The following is a 15,842-nucleotide window of genomic DNA, read 5'->3' as shown; positions in this document are numbered from 1 at the left end:
TGACGAAATTAGAAGAAAATTGAATAAGTAGTTTTCGATAAATAGAAATTTAGAAATACGGCTTTAAAAAAAAATTTATTGCGTAACTACTCGACAAACTTCTTTTAAATTTTGTCATTTAATATAAAATGGTTTAAAATGACGTAAAAATTCTTATATCTTACAATGTAATTTTTTTCCATTATTAATAAATAAAAAATAATAAATAATTAATAAATATTTATCACTCAAACACAAGTAACATCACCTCCCACCACAACAGCTCCAACTACTGTGTAAAGACTCAGGCACTCCAAGCCCCACTAATGTTATATTAAGTAAATATTCACAATTTCTCTGATAATAGAAGAATACAAACAATTATAGTTACAATTTTCACGTAGACATACATTTTTTTGCAAACTTGAACATCAGAACAAACCTGTTAGTACCATCAAACCATTTATAAAAATTCTCAATAGCTTGATATACATCATAATTTTGGTATATCTTGGAATATATATAGGTCAGCAAATTCAGTTTTTTCTGATGCAAAACCTAAGCCTTTTTCTTGTATTTATAGAAAGTTTTACATAAGAGTTATAACTTACTATAGATAAATGACTAAAAAAATGATATCTACAATTGAATCAGTTATAAGTATTCATTAAATTCACGAAACTTTCTTTGAGTTTCACCAGTGAGCATCAGATTAAAAAACATAAAAATTAAATAGCATAAGTTTTAAGTCAATTACGGCCGTTTAACATGATTTCCGTTACTAGAATCAATAGAAACATGTGGAAATATATGAGCTGAAATTCCAGAAAATTTTGATGAAGAACTTGATCTAGCTGATTCTTCATAACCAGGAGGTGGATCTGGGTATATCACATTGCTAAAATCACAAGAAGTGAAAAATTGTCTTATAGATCCTTAAGTAGTACTGATTCTGTGTAAAGTAGGAATTGCAGTTCTTGAGGACGGACCAGAAATTGGAGTTCTTGATGACGAACCAGGAATTGGAGTTTTTAAAGAAGAACCAGGAGTTAGAGTTCCTGATGAACCCTAACTTTGTGCCTGGAGCATCTAAATTACCGTTTATTCGATTGGTTTGCGAGAGTCTCTCAATCTTGTGGATGTTTTTGGGACCTCTTAAATAGGCAGCGATGAACAATGAAATCAATGAAACTTTCTTGGTAACGCTGGAGAAAAATATGTATATTTGCAATAATATTACGCTTTTTAGAAAAAAAATAAATGGCATAGGTTAAGTCAATTACGACTGTTCAACATGATTTCCGTTTCTAGAATCAGCAGAAACCTGTGGAAATATTTGGGATGAAATTACAGGAAACTGTGACGAAGAACTTGGTCTAACGGATTCTTCATAACGAGGAGGTGGATCTGGGTATATCACATCATCAAAATCACACGAAGTAAAAAATTGACTTATAGATCCATAATTAGTACTGATCCTGTTTAAAGCCGGAATTGTAGTTCTTGATGACGGACCAGGAGTTGAAATTCTCCATGACGGACCAGGAATTGGAGTTCTTAAAGGCGGACCAGGAATCGGAGTTCTTAAAGACGGACCAGGAGTTCTTGATGAACCCAAACTTCGTGCTACAGGAACATCTAAATTATCGTTGTTTTGATTAGTTTGTGAGAGTCTCTCGATCTGTTGGGTGATTTTGGGACCTCTTAAATAGGCAGCGATGAACAATAAAATCAAGGAACCTATTATGGTAACAAGTATGACAGCCAAAGATTCACCAGGTGACATAGTAGCTGAAAATAAATAGGATTAAAAGTTAAACGATAGTGTTGTGTTTATTATTATTTTTTGCTTCATTTTAGAAATTAATTATTATTTATTATTATTTTGCTTAATATTAGTGATCACCCTGGCTAAGCATCTTAATTTTATCTTTCACCTTTCTTTTTTTTAAATAAAAAAAAAACATGGCTGTAAAAAGTACACTCGTAAAGCTTTATGTCATATCTGCAATAAAACATGGTGGTCAAGGCAGTTACACTCCTCCCAAAAACAAAGAAACTAGAAATAAAATGGTTCCAAGAGTTAGTTTTTTAAAAAAATTGGGAAAATCAGGTTGTATTGGATAAATGTTTTAACAAAATCAAAAATATCAGGCTCCAACCTGTCTGACTCTTTAAAAACCAAGCTCTTAAATCCAGTTTAATTTTGCATTTCCAAATAAATGGAAATTGTTTTCTAGTGACGGTGAGTTTAAGAAAGCAAGCATACTTTTTGTGATGCATCATATAGTAAGTTAAAATGTCTAGAAAAATATTTTCGAAGTTTTTTTGAAAGTTTTTTTTTAAAAATTAAACTGTGACAGGCTATCAGTCAAACCGACATGCAGCACTTTTCTAGGGTATTCATGAGTAAGTTTCCTTCAAAATTTCTTTCAAAATTTAATATTTTCGGTCTTACTGTTTGGCTGTTTTACAATGTAATTTCGCAGTGAAAAAAAAAATTGTAAGATGATACGTTATAACAAGAGGTTCAGAAAATCTACAATTGTTTTACAACAAAGCCGTGATGGCTTAGGGGATAGAGCGTTTGCCTTCCAATGAGGTGAACCGGGTTCGAATCCCAGTGATGACTGGTCGAAACGAATTCCGCATCCGGCTTGCGCGAACGACAGTGCTGACGTAAAAATATCCTCAATATCCCAATATCCTCGCGGTCTTCCTCTTCATGTAACCTCAAATGCATGTAAGTTCAATCAAAAAATTTTCCACGAAGGCAAATTTCTCCCAATACTTGATCCAGGGGTTCCCTTGTCTTCTGGATTGGGTTCAAAATTACGAATCTACGGAGTTGAACATTAACAGTCGTAAACCCGAAAATTGGGTCGGCTGTTCAACAACGGTTATAATAAGAAGAGAACAATTTGAAGAAAGGGTAGTGACTTGCCTATATTAATTTCCCCTTCCAAGATGCATTTTTGTCCACAAGAAAAAAATGTTTAATCGACGAAGGAAAATTTGTCCTATCCACCATTATTCCTTTGCTTATTTCGACTCGATATGTCATAAAGTAATCGTAGAAATGTCATGAAATTTTGTCAGGCATCTTTTGTCAGAATTCAACACACTTCTGAGTGGTGGGGACTTTTTAACCTAATTCACCGGCATGCAAAGGTCCAAAATTTCTTGAAGTCAGGAACATTTTGGAACCAATATGTGATGAAATGAAAAGCTTTTTCTTTCTAATAAAGTTGTCAAAAGTATTATATAAAACTTGAATGCAAAGACAAGCTAAAATCACTTAACTTATCTGAGTAATATTTAAATATAGATTTTCGAAAACAAATATTAAATGCCGAACTGATTTTTCTATTTCAACTGCAAATCAACATATTGTGGTCAAAATTCTTCTTCCCCGAGTATGAATGATTCAATTCAAACTATGCAATAAATGTTCGAATACAATTGCATAGACGGCATCTTATCATCATTGAATACAAAACGAGCAGAGAAACAACGCATGACTCTTACCTTGCACAACCCCATGCAATTTTTTCTTGTGGGGATTTGTATAAGATCGTAAGTTTTCAGGATCATGACTGATTTGAAAGCTCGTATTACAGCTGTAATCACCAGCATCAGTACAGATATTTCAGACATGATGTAAAGGAGCACATATTGTACAAAGCGTAGAATAAAAAGCGGACCACGCAGGATAACTTTTGCTCCTAATGATAGCATTTTCAAGTTTTAGGACTCTTAACTCTTACTTAGGACTAAGGACTTAGGACTTACTTAGGACGTACTTAGGATTTAGGACTTGCTCAGGATTTAGTCTCTTACTTAGGACTAGTTATCTTAAAGGTTTGAGGGGGTGACATCAAATATGCTAATTAATTAGGGCACACGATAGTTTAAGTTACGAAATCAGACACAAAATCGTACTTTTTCTGAATAGACATACATTTTTTTCGAAGGATTTTGATTTCTGATCCCCAAATTATAGGGGTATATAGGGAAGTATGGTCCCTATAGTTTGCTTAGGAGTGCGGTTCAAAATTTGAACCCCTTAATGTTAATTTTATTTTTTGCGTATTTCGCCATATCTCGAGAACCTTTTAACCGAATTGAAAAATTTTTGCAAATAACTATAAAATTCGATCATCCAAAGATAATTCCATGAAAAGTATAGCCTTTAATAAATATTTTTTATTATATTTAAGAATTGTCGAAAAAATTTTGAATTATTATTACTATTACCTCATTTTAAAGAATATAATTTTACATGGCAAAATACAAAATTTGAACAAAATCAGTCGAATGTTTCTTGAGAAATCGAATTTTAAATATACCTTATTTTTAAACCCCTTACATTTTGGGGATCAGAAATCAGTAAAAGACGCAAAAAGTAAAATTAACATTAAGAGGTCCAAAATTTAGACCGCTCTCTTGACCAAACTACGGGGACAATATTTCCCAGATTGCAGCTACCACCTTTTATTTTTACAACCTTTTTTTTGTCTGATTTCGTAACTTAAAACATCATCTGCATTAATTAATTAGCATATTTGATGTCACATCTCGAACAATTAAGATTGAGTCCTAGAACGTGAACAGCCGATCATTAGATCAAAAGTTATTCAAGGTGGTCCGTTTTTTTATTTTGCGCACTGTACATTTGTGAGAAATACTCGCTTACATTACCTTCGGAAAATTTTTAATGAATACATTTATTACATCTTGCGTAGTGCATCTATGAATTTGGTGCATTTATTTTGACTTACCCTGCATTTATATTTGCATGTTTTTAGAAATTGTTCAATATGCAATTAAAAATTTATGGACCAGTCTTTTTGTAGGTTCCTCAGCGACCGGGTTTCAGCGATTTGTAGATCCCTGTATATATTTGATTTTAAATACGAAATAATAATTATTTTTGCATATATCCAGTATTTACTTGAAAACAAATTATTCTTCAAAAAAATGCAGTTATATTTTAATAAACTATTATTTTTTCACGCCTATTTATAATAAAATTTTAAACTGCTTGGTAAAGACTGACTTTTTCTTTAATCTTTCGGTAGCACTGATCAAACTTTTAAAACAAAGTTGTTTATAAATTTAGGACAATTTATATATATAGTATATGACTTACAACATTGAGAAATATGCTTATCAAATTCATCACTTAAATCTCCACAATTATTATGTCCATCACAAGCTAGACCTTTCCAAATGCAGTTATGATTACGGCAGCGTTTTTCATCTTTAAAGCAGAACCCTGCAAAAGAAGAGCGTATTTTGGAAACACTAAGCAAAATAATATGCAATAATGACAAAAATAAAAATAATTCTTTAAAGATTCTTGTCAGTTTCAGGGGCTGAATTTAATTGTGAAACAGCTGACATTTCAGTGATAACTTTACTTGTGTCGTTCGACTGCTTAACCGGTTATCTCCAAAAATTTAAATTTTCTTTAAAATTTAAATTTAGATAAACTTTTTGATTAACTGAATACAAGAAACCACAGTGAATTCGATCAAATGTTGTTGCTCTTGTTGCCATAGGCAAGGGATGCGATTAGTCTTGTTTTCCAGTGGCTCCATCCATGGCCAAGAATTCGACTTCTGTCACACCCATTTATAGGGCGGACCCATTCATACACCCATTCATTCACCCACAGATCATTAATATGGCTAAATAACGCTGATTTAAAATTGCTTTAAATACTATCGGTAGTAACTAAAAGGCTATTAATGTCTCACAAATACTTAGTTTGAAAAATTAGAATACATGTGCAGGAACTTGAAGGTCAAGAGGGCAATTCCATAAAGTATATTAAACAGTAGATCAGTAAGAAAGGAGGTAACTAAACGAAGAAACAACAAATTACTTACCATTCCTTACTGCTGTAAATGTCAATTGAAAGGATGCTTTTTTCTGAGAGGTATAATTAGAGGTGTGAAATGAGATTCGCGTATCTTTCCTACTAATATAAGATTGAAATTCAAATTGATCATGACTGTAGCCACAAAGTTTCACCAATCCATGATGTTCAACAGGAGAAATCTGTATAGAAAAACATATTCTATTTCAAGTAGCTCTATTAATGCAGTTTTTGTGTTTAAAAACAATAGCCTTACTATAAAACAATAATGAACTATAATTAAAAAAAATGATAAAGAAATCGCGGTTGAAAATTTCTGATTATGAGTAATGTATAGCATTTTGTCACTTTAATTAAAATAATTGTGGTATACAAAGAACATCATACTTAAATATTTTTTGCTACAAATATTTTGGACAACCTTTCTAGATTTGGTAGTTTTGTTAAATTATTTTTTATTTTTTTGAGATAACATTACCATGCTCTTAAGATTTTCAAATTTGGCTGATCTCCTATGATTTAAACAGTTACATTTATACTTTAGATATCATAATAATGAACATCATAATAATTGTTATGTTCTAACCTGAATATTTAAAGAGTTTGCTTAAGGAGCCCTTCTCCTACTATTTTTGAATTGTGCTTTGTATGAACTCTTATCAGTTCTAAATAATTTATCTTACCAACTAAAGAACTCTGATTTTTACTCATTCAATTTAGAGTAAAAAAATACATAGAAAAAGATACTTTATTTGTCTAAATGGTCCACTACAGAGCCGTTTTATCCATTAGGCACTGTAGGCAACTGCCTAGGGGCCCCGCCACGTTCAGGGGCCCTGTGCTACAGAGAAAAAAATTGACAATGTTTCTTAAGCAGTAAAAATTTAATTCGAAATTTCAATGACGATTGTCTTGCTCTGTACATTACATCGACGCTATTTTAGTACATTTCTGAACGCATTCCAAATTAGATATTAATATTATGGTAGTTAGTTCATATATAACGCAGTAAAATAATCGCAAGCAATTTTATCGTGGTAATTTTAACGCCGACTAATCAGATGACTATACAGCAAGAGCAGCTTTTTTAACACAACACGCTTGAAAAACGCGCAAAATTCTACGTTGTGAATGCACACTTACTGTTCTGGTACCTACCATAGGTATGTATATTCTATGGCCAAGCTACCAAAGAGTATGTAAAAATAAGGTTGGCAGTACTGGTTCTTTCGTCGCATGACTTGGGAATTCCCCGATCCGCTAAATACATACGTTGTAGTGTGTCATAGACAACATTTTTGAAACATTTTTAATGTAATCGTTGAATTTTCACTTCGTGCAATTTGTTTGCGAGTTTTACGGCTGTGAATGAAAAGAGAGTTTTACAGTTTGTGTTTCNTATTGGTAACATGGCACAATCAACTTTCCCGAATGTAATGACAGCTTTGCAAATATATAGAAGTCTAATGATTACAAACGCCACTGGTGAACGAAAATTTTCCAAATTGAAATTAATTAAAAACTGTCTTCGTTCAACTATGTCTCAAAACCTTTTAAATTCATTGGCCATAATGCCAATTGAAAATGATGTATTGGAAAAGGTTAACTTTCAGGATGTCTTGAACGATTTTGCAACAAAAAAAGTTAGAAGAGTTAATATTTAAGCTTATTGTATGATTTTTTTTTTAAATGCATATATTAATTACTTATATTCTTTTCGTTTGATTCAATATTTGTATTGAATAATGTGATAATATACCTATGTAGTAAAAAACAGCGTAATTATGTTGTGTTAGCGAAAAAATATATTAGGAAGTTAGAAGACGGTAGGGGGGGTGGCCGAGACGAGCATTGCCTAGGGGCCGCGACATGCATAAGCCGGCCCTGGTCCACTAGATAACTTATTAATAGGATATCGGAAGAATTCATCATTGGCAAAAATGCGCATAGTGAGCTATCGTTCGGGTAAGTGATAAGATTGGCACATACGTTGTAAAAATTGTGGTATAATACCTATTCAAACTTGTTGAAAAACTTTAAATTGTGTGTTATTTCAAGTAAATACCGTACAGAGCTTTCATACACACTTTAAAGGCTGTAGTTAAATCTAAACTCGAAAAAAAAAATTAGACAGTTACCCCAAGATAAGATGCATTTCTTCCATTTATGAATTATTTTCGCCAATTTTGGGGCATCGAAACCGTCAGACGATTAATATTCCTCGCTTACAATCGAACAGAAAAAGTGAAAGTTTGATTTTGCCTCGTCTGATGAACAACATTCCACAGAAGTAGAATGTTATCAAAAGTCATGAAAGCTTTTAGTTGTATAACGTTTTCATAAAGAAGATATACATAATTCTGTTAATTTTTATTACTAATTGTATTAAATAATTTCGTAATATTTTATTTCCTCTTCCGTAAGCCTAGTTCGAATTCATATTAATATTCTCTCTGTAATGTGTGTTTGTTTAATTAATTTTATTTTAAGAAATATTGTATAAATGCATCCTAAAATAATGATTTATACTCTGTATTGTGTTATAAAAATAACGTTAGTGACTCTTATGTGTATCATATATTGATTATAAATTTTAGTGTACTAAATAAAAAAATAGAAATGGCTCGGTTACTTTACATCAAGTAGTGTAAGAAAACAATCTTGGTGTAGTGAAACACGTATGAGTTATGTATGATGTTTTACTATACCACTTTGGTGTAAAGTAGTTGCCACCATTTTTGGTGTTGAGATTCACTAAAACGTAGTCATAGGCAGGGATAGCCTGGTCGGTAGTGCGCTGGGCCCATGTCCGAGAGTTCGGGGATTCGAACCCCGACTTCCGAAGACTCCTCGTGTAGTTGGTGACTGATGCACGTTAAAATTCTGTCGAGTCGCAAAGTCCTCCATGTTCCCATAACAAATCAATACCTTTGGGGGGTACTGGATTGGAGATCGATCGTTCTCTGACTTAGGTCAAAATTACGATCTGTTGATGAATGAATGGATGTATGAATGGGCCCGCCTTATAAACAGGTGTGACGTATGGTGAGGCAGAAGTCGAATTCTTGGCCATAGATGGCGCCACTGAAAAACAAGAATCGCACACTCTGCCTTAAATTTGCTCGGTTTCACCAAGCAGGCTTGCCCGTGAGGTAAATGGAATTAGAACCAACCAACCAACAGTGTAGTCATTCGAGCAACCACGCTTTTCATGTGCAATTTTCATGACATAGAGTTTTTTGTTAGAATTTGACCGATTTTTTAAATTCATTTTCATTAAAGTAAATATATAGGGTATAAAAAATATTAAAAAAAATTTACGAACCTCTACATAGTTCTCACAATCATCTGTCATAGGTTGTAAGTCAATATTTCTAATACTTATAACAACACCATAGGAAAGTGGTGCTCTTAAATAAATCGAACAGTTTAAAGCAGGTTCATAAATGCTACTTTTACCACTCATTAATATCCCAGATGAATTTCGAGAGAATGATCCGATATTTATTTCCACTAAATTACCAGAGCAACTTCCTGATTCCTTCATATAAACTAGAAATATAATTTATTTTCAATTTAGTTATTGACATTAATTCCTTTTAATTAAATAATTATTCAAAAAGTAAAATTTCAAAAAAATTTTATTACACATATAAATTTAAAATCTTTCTTGGGTTGGTTTTTGGTTAAGTTTAAAATATTTTTTAACCAAATTTATTATGAGTTTAATTGATGACCTCATAAGCACTAAATAAAACATATAAACAGTGATTTTGATGAATAGGATTTCTTTATAACATTGTTTCTACTTCATTTCGTTGGTCAGGTTTCTCTAGATATAGCTCGAAATGCGTTTTTAAGAAAATGGACACAGTTCGAAATGTGTGTATATGAAAATGGACACAATTCAAAATGCGTGTTGACGAAAATGGACACAATCCAAAATGCCTGTTTAGCAAAATGGATACAGCAAAAAATGCGTATTTACGAAAATGGACATAGCGAAAAATGCGTATTTAAGAAAATGGACACAGTAAAAAATGCTCCGTTTCAGTTTTCAACCCAAGTTTTAGTTAAACAACTAAACAAGGAATTACGTGCTTACTTTTCCTTACAAATTTTAACACGAAGCAAAAATCAATGCGGAGCAAAGTCTCGGACTTTAGGGACGGGGTGGGTAGGTATAATACAGTTGTAACTTTTCCCGCGATATCTTCAGAATACTAAAGGTTAAGGGGGATTTTAAAAATATAAACTTGTATAACGTAAATTTAATACCCCTATTATAAATTTATAGCATTCGTAGCAACCCTGTGAAATAACTATTGACTGCAAAGTTTTCTACGTAGGTAGGTACTTCAGTTACGTTGCACTAGAGCTGTACAATGGGCTATTGGCGATGGTCTGGGGAAAACATCCCTGAGGATGATCCGAGGACATGGCCATTGCAATTTTGTTCCTCTGCAGAGGGGATGGCTCCCCAGCTTTGATTGCCCGACGACCTGCACGCGAAGTCGGGCATTTTACGGTAGAACAGTGTTGGCGCATGCGCGCTATTCCCTAACGGAACGAGATTAAATCATCACTTCTCCTATGAGACTCGATAAACATTAGATGTGGATAAATACCTCTTGAACCCTTTCGAAATCCACAATATCTCCAGCTGTTGTTATTGTTTATACCTAATGTTGTTGTTGTTAATAAAAAACAAAAAGTGCAGCTGGTGGTCCGTCGTTATTTACTAAATTATCAAGCGTGTTGGTTTTAGGCTGACAAACAGTTTAACGAGGACCGATGCCGGTCCCAACCAACACCTCCTACACCCGTATTCACCACGCCGAGTTAAATTCAAGAGTAACTCGGGGATCGGAATATCCACGGTTCAGAGTTACTCTCGGATTAACCCTCGCTTTTTATTCTCCAACCGTTTTCAACAGAGGATTTCACAACTCGAGTTTAACTCTTGGAGGAAATATAACGAGGCTTTTGATTGGGCAAGGTAAAACCATGTGACTTTGTATATAATATAAACACGTGCTGTTATATAATATAAACATGTTATTTGCTGGTTTCCAAATGCATAAAATCTTACAGCAGTTAAAACTTTTTCCGTTGGAGTTAAGGCATTGTTCCGATCTGTATCAGATTCCAACTTACTGCCAATTTTGAAGATCAGTTCTTCAATCGTCGGTTTTAAGAAACGATATCTTTCAAAAAAGTCTATTTCATCTAACTCTTCTAGGTCATTATTTCTGATAGTTGGGACATATCTTTCCCTTCTTTCAACAGTTTCAAGAAATTCAAGATCTTCAAGCTCAAACGCAGCGATAGAATCATTCATCTTGTTTGTTTACAAGCTCCTCGTGAATAGGTTACCCTCCGATAACTCGGCAAAAACGGCGGGTTACCCGGAGAGTCAGAACTGTCGATGAAATCTGCGAGTTTGGCGAAATTTCGGCTGGAGAATAACGTTTCGCACTAAACTCGTGATTTTACTCTTACCCATACCCTCCAACTGCTACGGAATTTCCGTAGTTTCAGAAATCTTCTTTTCAGACGGTAGCAAAATTATTGTCTTAATATTTAAAAAAAATTTATTTTAGCGTAACTTGTCCACTATTACTTATAAAAGTGCAGGCCATATGGCTAGATTCTTAAGTTCTGATAAAAGTTTTATCAGAGATCCATTTGCTTTAACAATTTCTACTTTGGTTCGCTACCACTAGAAAGAATTATTTTCAAAATCCTCATAAGTTGGAGGGTATGCTTACCCATTGATTACCCGGAGGTAATCCGTGTTGGTGAATACGGGCGCTAGAAGTAGAAAGGCCTCAGCACGGATCAATTTAGTAGTTCGATGTGATGAAGTTAACTACGCAGTAGACGAAAAATAAGAAAGATGTCATTACGTTAGGGGTACTAAGCTGCGCAGTGGTTGAAAATACAACATATGTCATTACGTTTGGACTACTAAGGGATATTTATGGTAACCCGTGCTGAGACCTGTTCTTTCTAGGAGGTGTTGTCCCAACGGAAGGCTGATCCAAGCGGTCACCCATCCTCTTACTGACTACAACCAGTGATGCTTGACTTCGGTGATCTACTAGGAACCGTGTTTTTACGATCACTGCGGGACGTAAAGTTTTTTTTTTTAAAAAAAAAGTAAAAAAAGTGATTTATACTAATGGACCATATCACAATACAAATTTATTTGGATTCATAATTTTTTTTCTTTAAGAAAAGAATAATACTCGAACTTAGAAAAACAGAATCAAATGCAACGTCCATTTTCTATAACACGCATTTCAAACTGCGTCCATTTTCTGTAACACGCATTTCAAACTGCGTCCATTTTCGTAAAGACGCATTTCGAGTTGCTTCCATATTTAAATTTTGCAGACGAAATATTTCTTCCCATTCAAATCACGGTTTATAAAAATATCAGATTCGTTACTACTAATACTAAACCCACATACCACTCAGATTCATTACCAATGCCGAAAATTTTAGTATTGTTTTTTGAAATATTAGTATTGTTTTTTGAATTCTTATAATTAAGTATTACTTTTTTGTTTCACAAATTTTTACAAACAATGAATTAATTTCCATCGTGTTCAGACTAAAATTTGTAAATTCCTCATCACCTCTCTCAGCCGCTGCGGTTTTTCTAGTTTTGATTTTCTTCCTTATTTTCCATGTTTTCTCGTTGGTAATTTTGCGTTCTTGTTTCAAATCACTTTTGTTTTCCTCATTCCAGTCTGGCGAGTCCTGAGAATGGGCACCTATATTTGAGCACAGTTAGAGTGTAGAATAGGGTGCCCATCATATTGCAAATTGTTCATCAAAGATTTTACTCTATATAAAAACTACCATTTTCCTAATATTTCTATATTGAATACTTATTTCAGAAAATATCACTTATTAAGTTATTTTTCCTGTTTTTTGTAAGAGTATAAAAAAAAAATTACCCAAAATAAAATAGGAGAACAATTGTTACCGCAAGCGCTCGAAATATATCTTCATATTTTTTGAAGCAAATGAAGTTTTTATATCATCAAGCATATCTTTCCACTTGGGATTATTCCCTTAATTTGAACCTTATTTTATTTCGCAAAACTGTTTGTATTATAACAATTATTTAAAACTATTCTATCTGGTAAACTACATAATTTCAATACCTACATTTAAAACTTGAAGAAAATTGAATTAGTTCAATGGTTTTTAAGTTACAAAAATTTTAAGTTAATTAAATTTTAAGTGACTTTTTTAAGTCAAAACATTGATTTTTAATTTTTCAAGAACATGCATTGGCATTATTAAATAGTGTACTAAAATTTCAATGGATAAATTTTGTAAATGTCCATTTTAAAGAAAGTAATTTTCATCGAACATGGCTCAAAAAGTATGAACTAAAAGTATTTTTTAAAAAAATACTTACGAAAAATATTTGGGATTATTTTCAAAAATTACCCAAGTTTGATCTCATTTTCTTTTTCTTTCATTGATCTACAGTTTCGATTTCTCAGGCAAGCCACAATCGATGCGAATAAGATGGGATATTTACGCTACATGCATCAAAACTACAATTCCAGTATTGGCTGGATTTACGGTCATTTTATCATGCCACATACACACACAATCCCCGCAATTTTACACTAACCCCTGTTTCCTGCTCAGGCACACCTTTCGAGCGATTAGAAGGGAGGTTGACGTAAAATATCCTCAGTTGTGGACGGATCATGAATTAGTGGCCCCTTGCCATCGGTCTAACCGTGAGAGGTTTTTGTGGTTTTTCCTCTCATTGTAACGCAAATGCGGGTTAGCTCCATTGAAAAATCTTCCTCGAAAGCAAATTTCTCCCAATACTTGATGAAGGAGTTCCTTTGTCTTCTGGATTGGGTTCAAAATTACAAGGCTACGGAGTTGAACATTAGTAGCTGTAAACCAAAAAATTGGGTCGACTGTTCAACGACGGTTATAAGATAAAATATAAGATTAGGAGGGAGGTTGGAAAACACAGGTGTGAGGAAGAAAAGTATATACCACCACCAACACTTCATGGCCTATTGCATATTTGTGGCAATGTGGTCAGCATTACGTATAAGCCACCTTTACTTCCCAAACAAGCTGGTACCAATCGATCTGAAATTTAGTGGGCTTCGAGCCGCCACTGCGGCTCGAACCCCTGTCCTACAAAATAATAGTTCAGTGACTTAACCGCTGAGCGTTCCCACAAAATATTTCACACAGATGTTTTTAAATGTTTGATTCTATGCGATTTCTTTTCCAACATCATTTATAACACCAACATTAACTTATGCTTACATATTTATAAATTCCATTCATTATTAATTATCTCTTTAATTACAAATAGAAATATCCATTTTTAAAATTGTTATAGATATCACTTTTTAATTATTTTTGAACTAGTTTATAAATAAGGTGTTGTTAAACGAACCAAATTAAGAATGAATTAGAAAATATTTAAAAACAACTTCAATTTTACTTACAATGGTGCAGGGTTTAATCCCCATTATAATCAGAATTTGTCAATTATTGGCTAACGTGTAAACAACAATATGTATGGAATCTATTCAATGGTTTGCATAGAAATATCCTGAGTCAATGTTATTACTACCAATAATTTCCTATCAATTGTAATTCTTCATTAACTTGTTCTCAAAGCCGGAATGCTGTTCCGGTACTTTTTAGGCAGAAAATGGTTCTGGTACTTTAGGGAACATGTTTTTCAATTTTACCTTATTGTAATAACTTTTTTTACTACAGAAAAAAAACAAGTTTTAGTACAAACAGTTCGTAATGCTAATAAATTGCAAAGTAATACTCGTGATACTATCTAATTGTTTCTCAAATATCCTAATAAAAGTTAGAGTGCTAGTGCGCATAGCACATTTACATTTATATATTACCTAGCTATATATTTCTATTTTATCTATATTTCTATTCCTATAGTGATTATGAAATTTTTTCCTTTATAATTGCTTCTAAAAGTCGTAGTAGAAAAAAAGTAGCTTTCAGTAAAGTTTTTTTAATTTGTCAAGCAGTTCAATATATTAGTTTTATATCCATAAATCTGTAACGTAAATTTTTAAGAGAGAAGAATTGAATATGTAAATAAGAATATTTAAAAGTGCTTTTCGGCGACTATATTCAACCAGAATATGAAAATAAAACAACGAAATTTAAGTAAATAAAACTAATTTTTTTAGATGATTTTATTATTGATATTTAGATTTCGGGATATTAGTTTGATATATTTTTTAAAATTTCTTACAATTTTATATTTGATTTTCTTCTTGTGTTTCAGGAAAAAATTGGTTAATGATTGATAGTGAAACGTTCTTGTTTATTTAATACGACTTAAGGGGATACTTTCGAATGGAATGAAATGTTTTAAGTAGTATCCAAAATGTTCTATTTGTAATTAGAGATTTAAACTGATCATTTATTGCTCGTCATAAACGAGTTCATTATTAAATTTGAACAACAAAAACTGTCATTTATTCTGCTAATAATATATAGAATGAAATTACTTACAAATTCGGTAACCGAAAACATTGCTAATGTTCCACAATATAAAAATAATGGTACGTAAAAATCCCCTTTTCATGTTTTGTTGTTTTTAAAGATTTATTTATTGAATATTTAAGGTATATTTTTTCTGTGTAAACACACATGACATCATAAAAAAAAGGACATCACATTGAATTGTTGATAAAACTTCTCATAATATCTAAAGCTTTGGATTTTATCAGCTTTTATAGCTGATAAGATCTCTAATTTCAGTTTGATTAATATCTATTTATACGGCGTAAATTTCATGAATCATTCATACGTATCGAAACAAAGTATCGCTATATTATTATAAAATACATTGGCAAGGAAAATATGGTTATTAATTTCTTTTATATGTTATTGGTTTATTTATTTAAATAATAACAAATAATGCTGGTTATAT

General features: G+C 32.5%; 1 protein-coding gene across 3 annotated transcripts; it reads right to left on the bottom strand.

Moving 5' to 3' along the window:
* Nucleotides 1-206: 206 nt before the first annotated feature.
* Nucleotides 207-15,601, bottom strand: LOC107438132 (uncharacterized). Of its 3 annotated transcripts, XM_016050322.3 has the most exons (5): nt 15,422-15,597; nt 9,189-9,415; nt 5,874-6,045; nt 5,132-5,257; nt 207-1,770 (listed from the first exon to the last, which is right to left on the bottom strand). In XM_016050322.3, exons 1-5 carry the CDS (start codon nt 15,492-15,494, stop codon nt 1,259-1,261), a joined length of 1,110 nt encoding a protein of 369 aa, XP_015905808.1. In that variant the 5' UTR covers nt 15,495-15,597; the 3' UTR covers nt 207-1,258. The 3 variants fall into 3 exon arrangements, with proteins under 3 accessions (XP_015905808.1, XP_071044302.1, XP_015905809.1); XM_071188201.1 differs by lacking the exon at nt 5,132-5,257 and having other exon boundaries at nt 15,422-15,601; XM_016050323.4 differs by lacking the exon at nt 9,189-9,415 and having other exon boundaries at nt 15,422-15,593.
* Between the last annotated feature and the right edge of the window lie 241 nt (nt 15,602-15,842).

Source organism: Parasteatoda tepidariorum, chromosome X2, assembly GCF_043381705.1.
Source record: "Parasteatoda tepidariorum isolate YZ-2023 chromosome X2, CAS_Ptep_4.0, whole genome shotgun sequence".
Classification (NCBI taxonomy): domain Eukaryota; kingdom Metazoa; phylum Arthropoda; class Arachnida; order Araneae; family Theridiidae; genus Parasteatoda; species Parasteatoda tepidariorum.
Note: the sequence above shows the minus strand (reverse complement) of the source record. Positions and strands in the feature narration are given on the sequence as shown.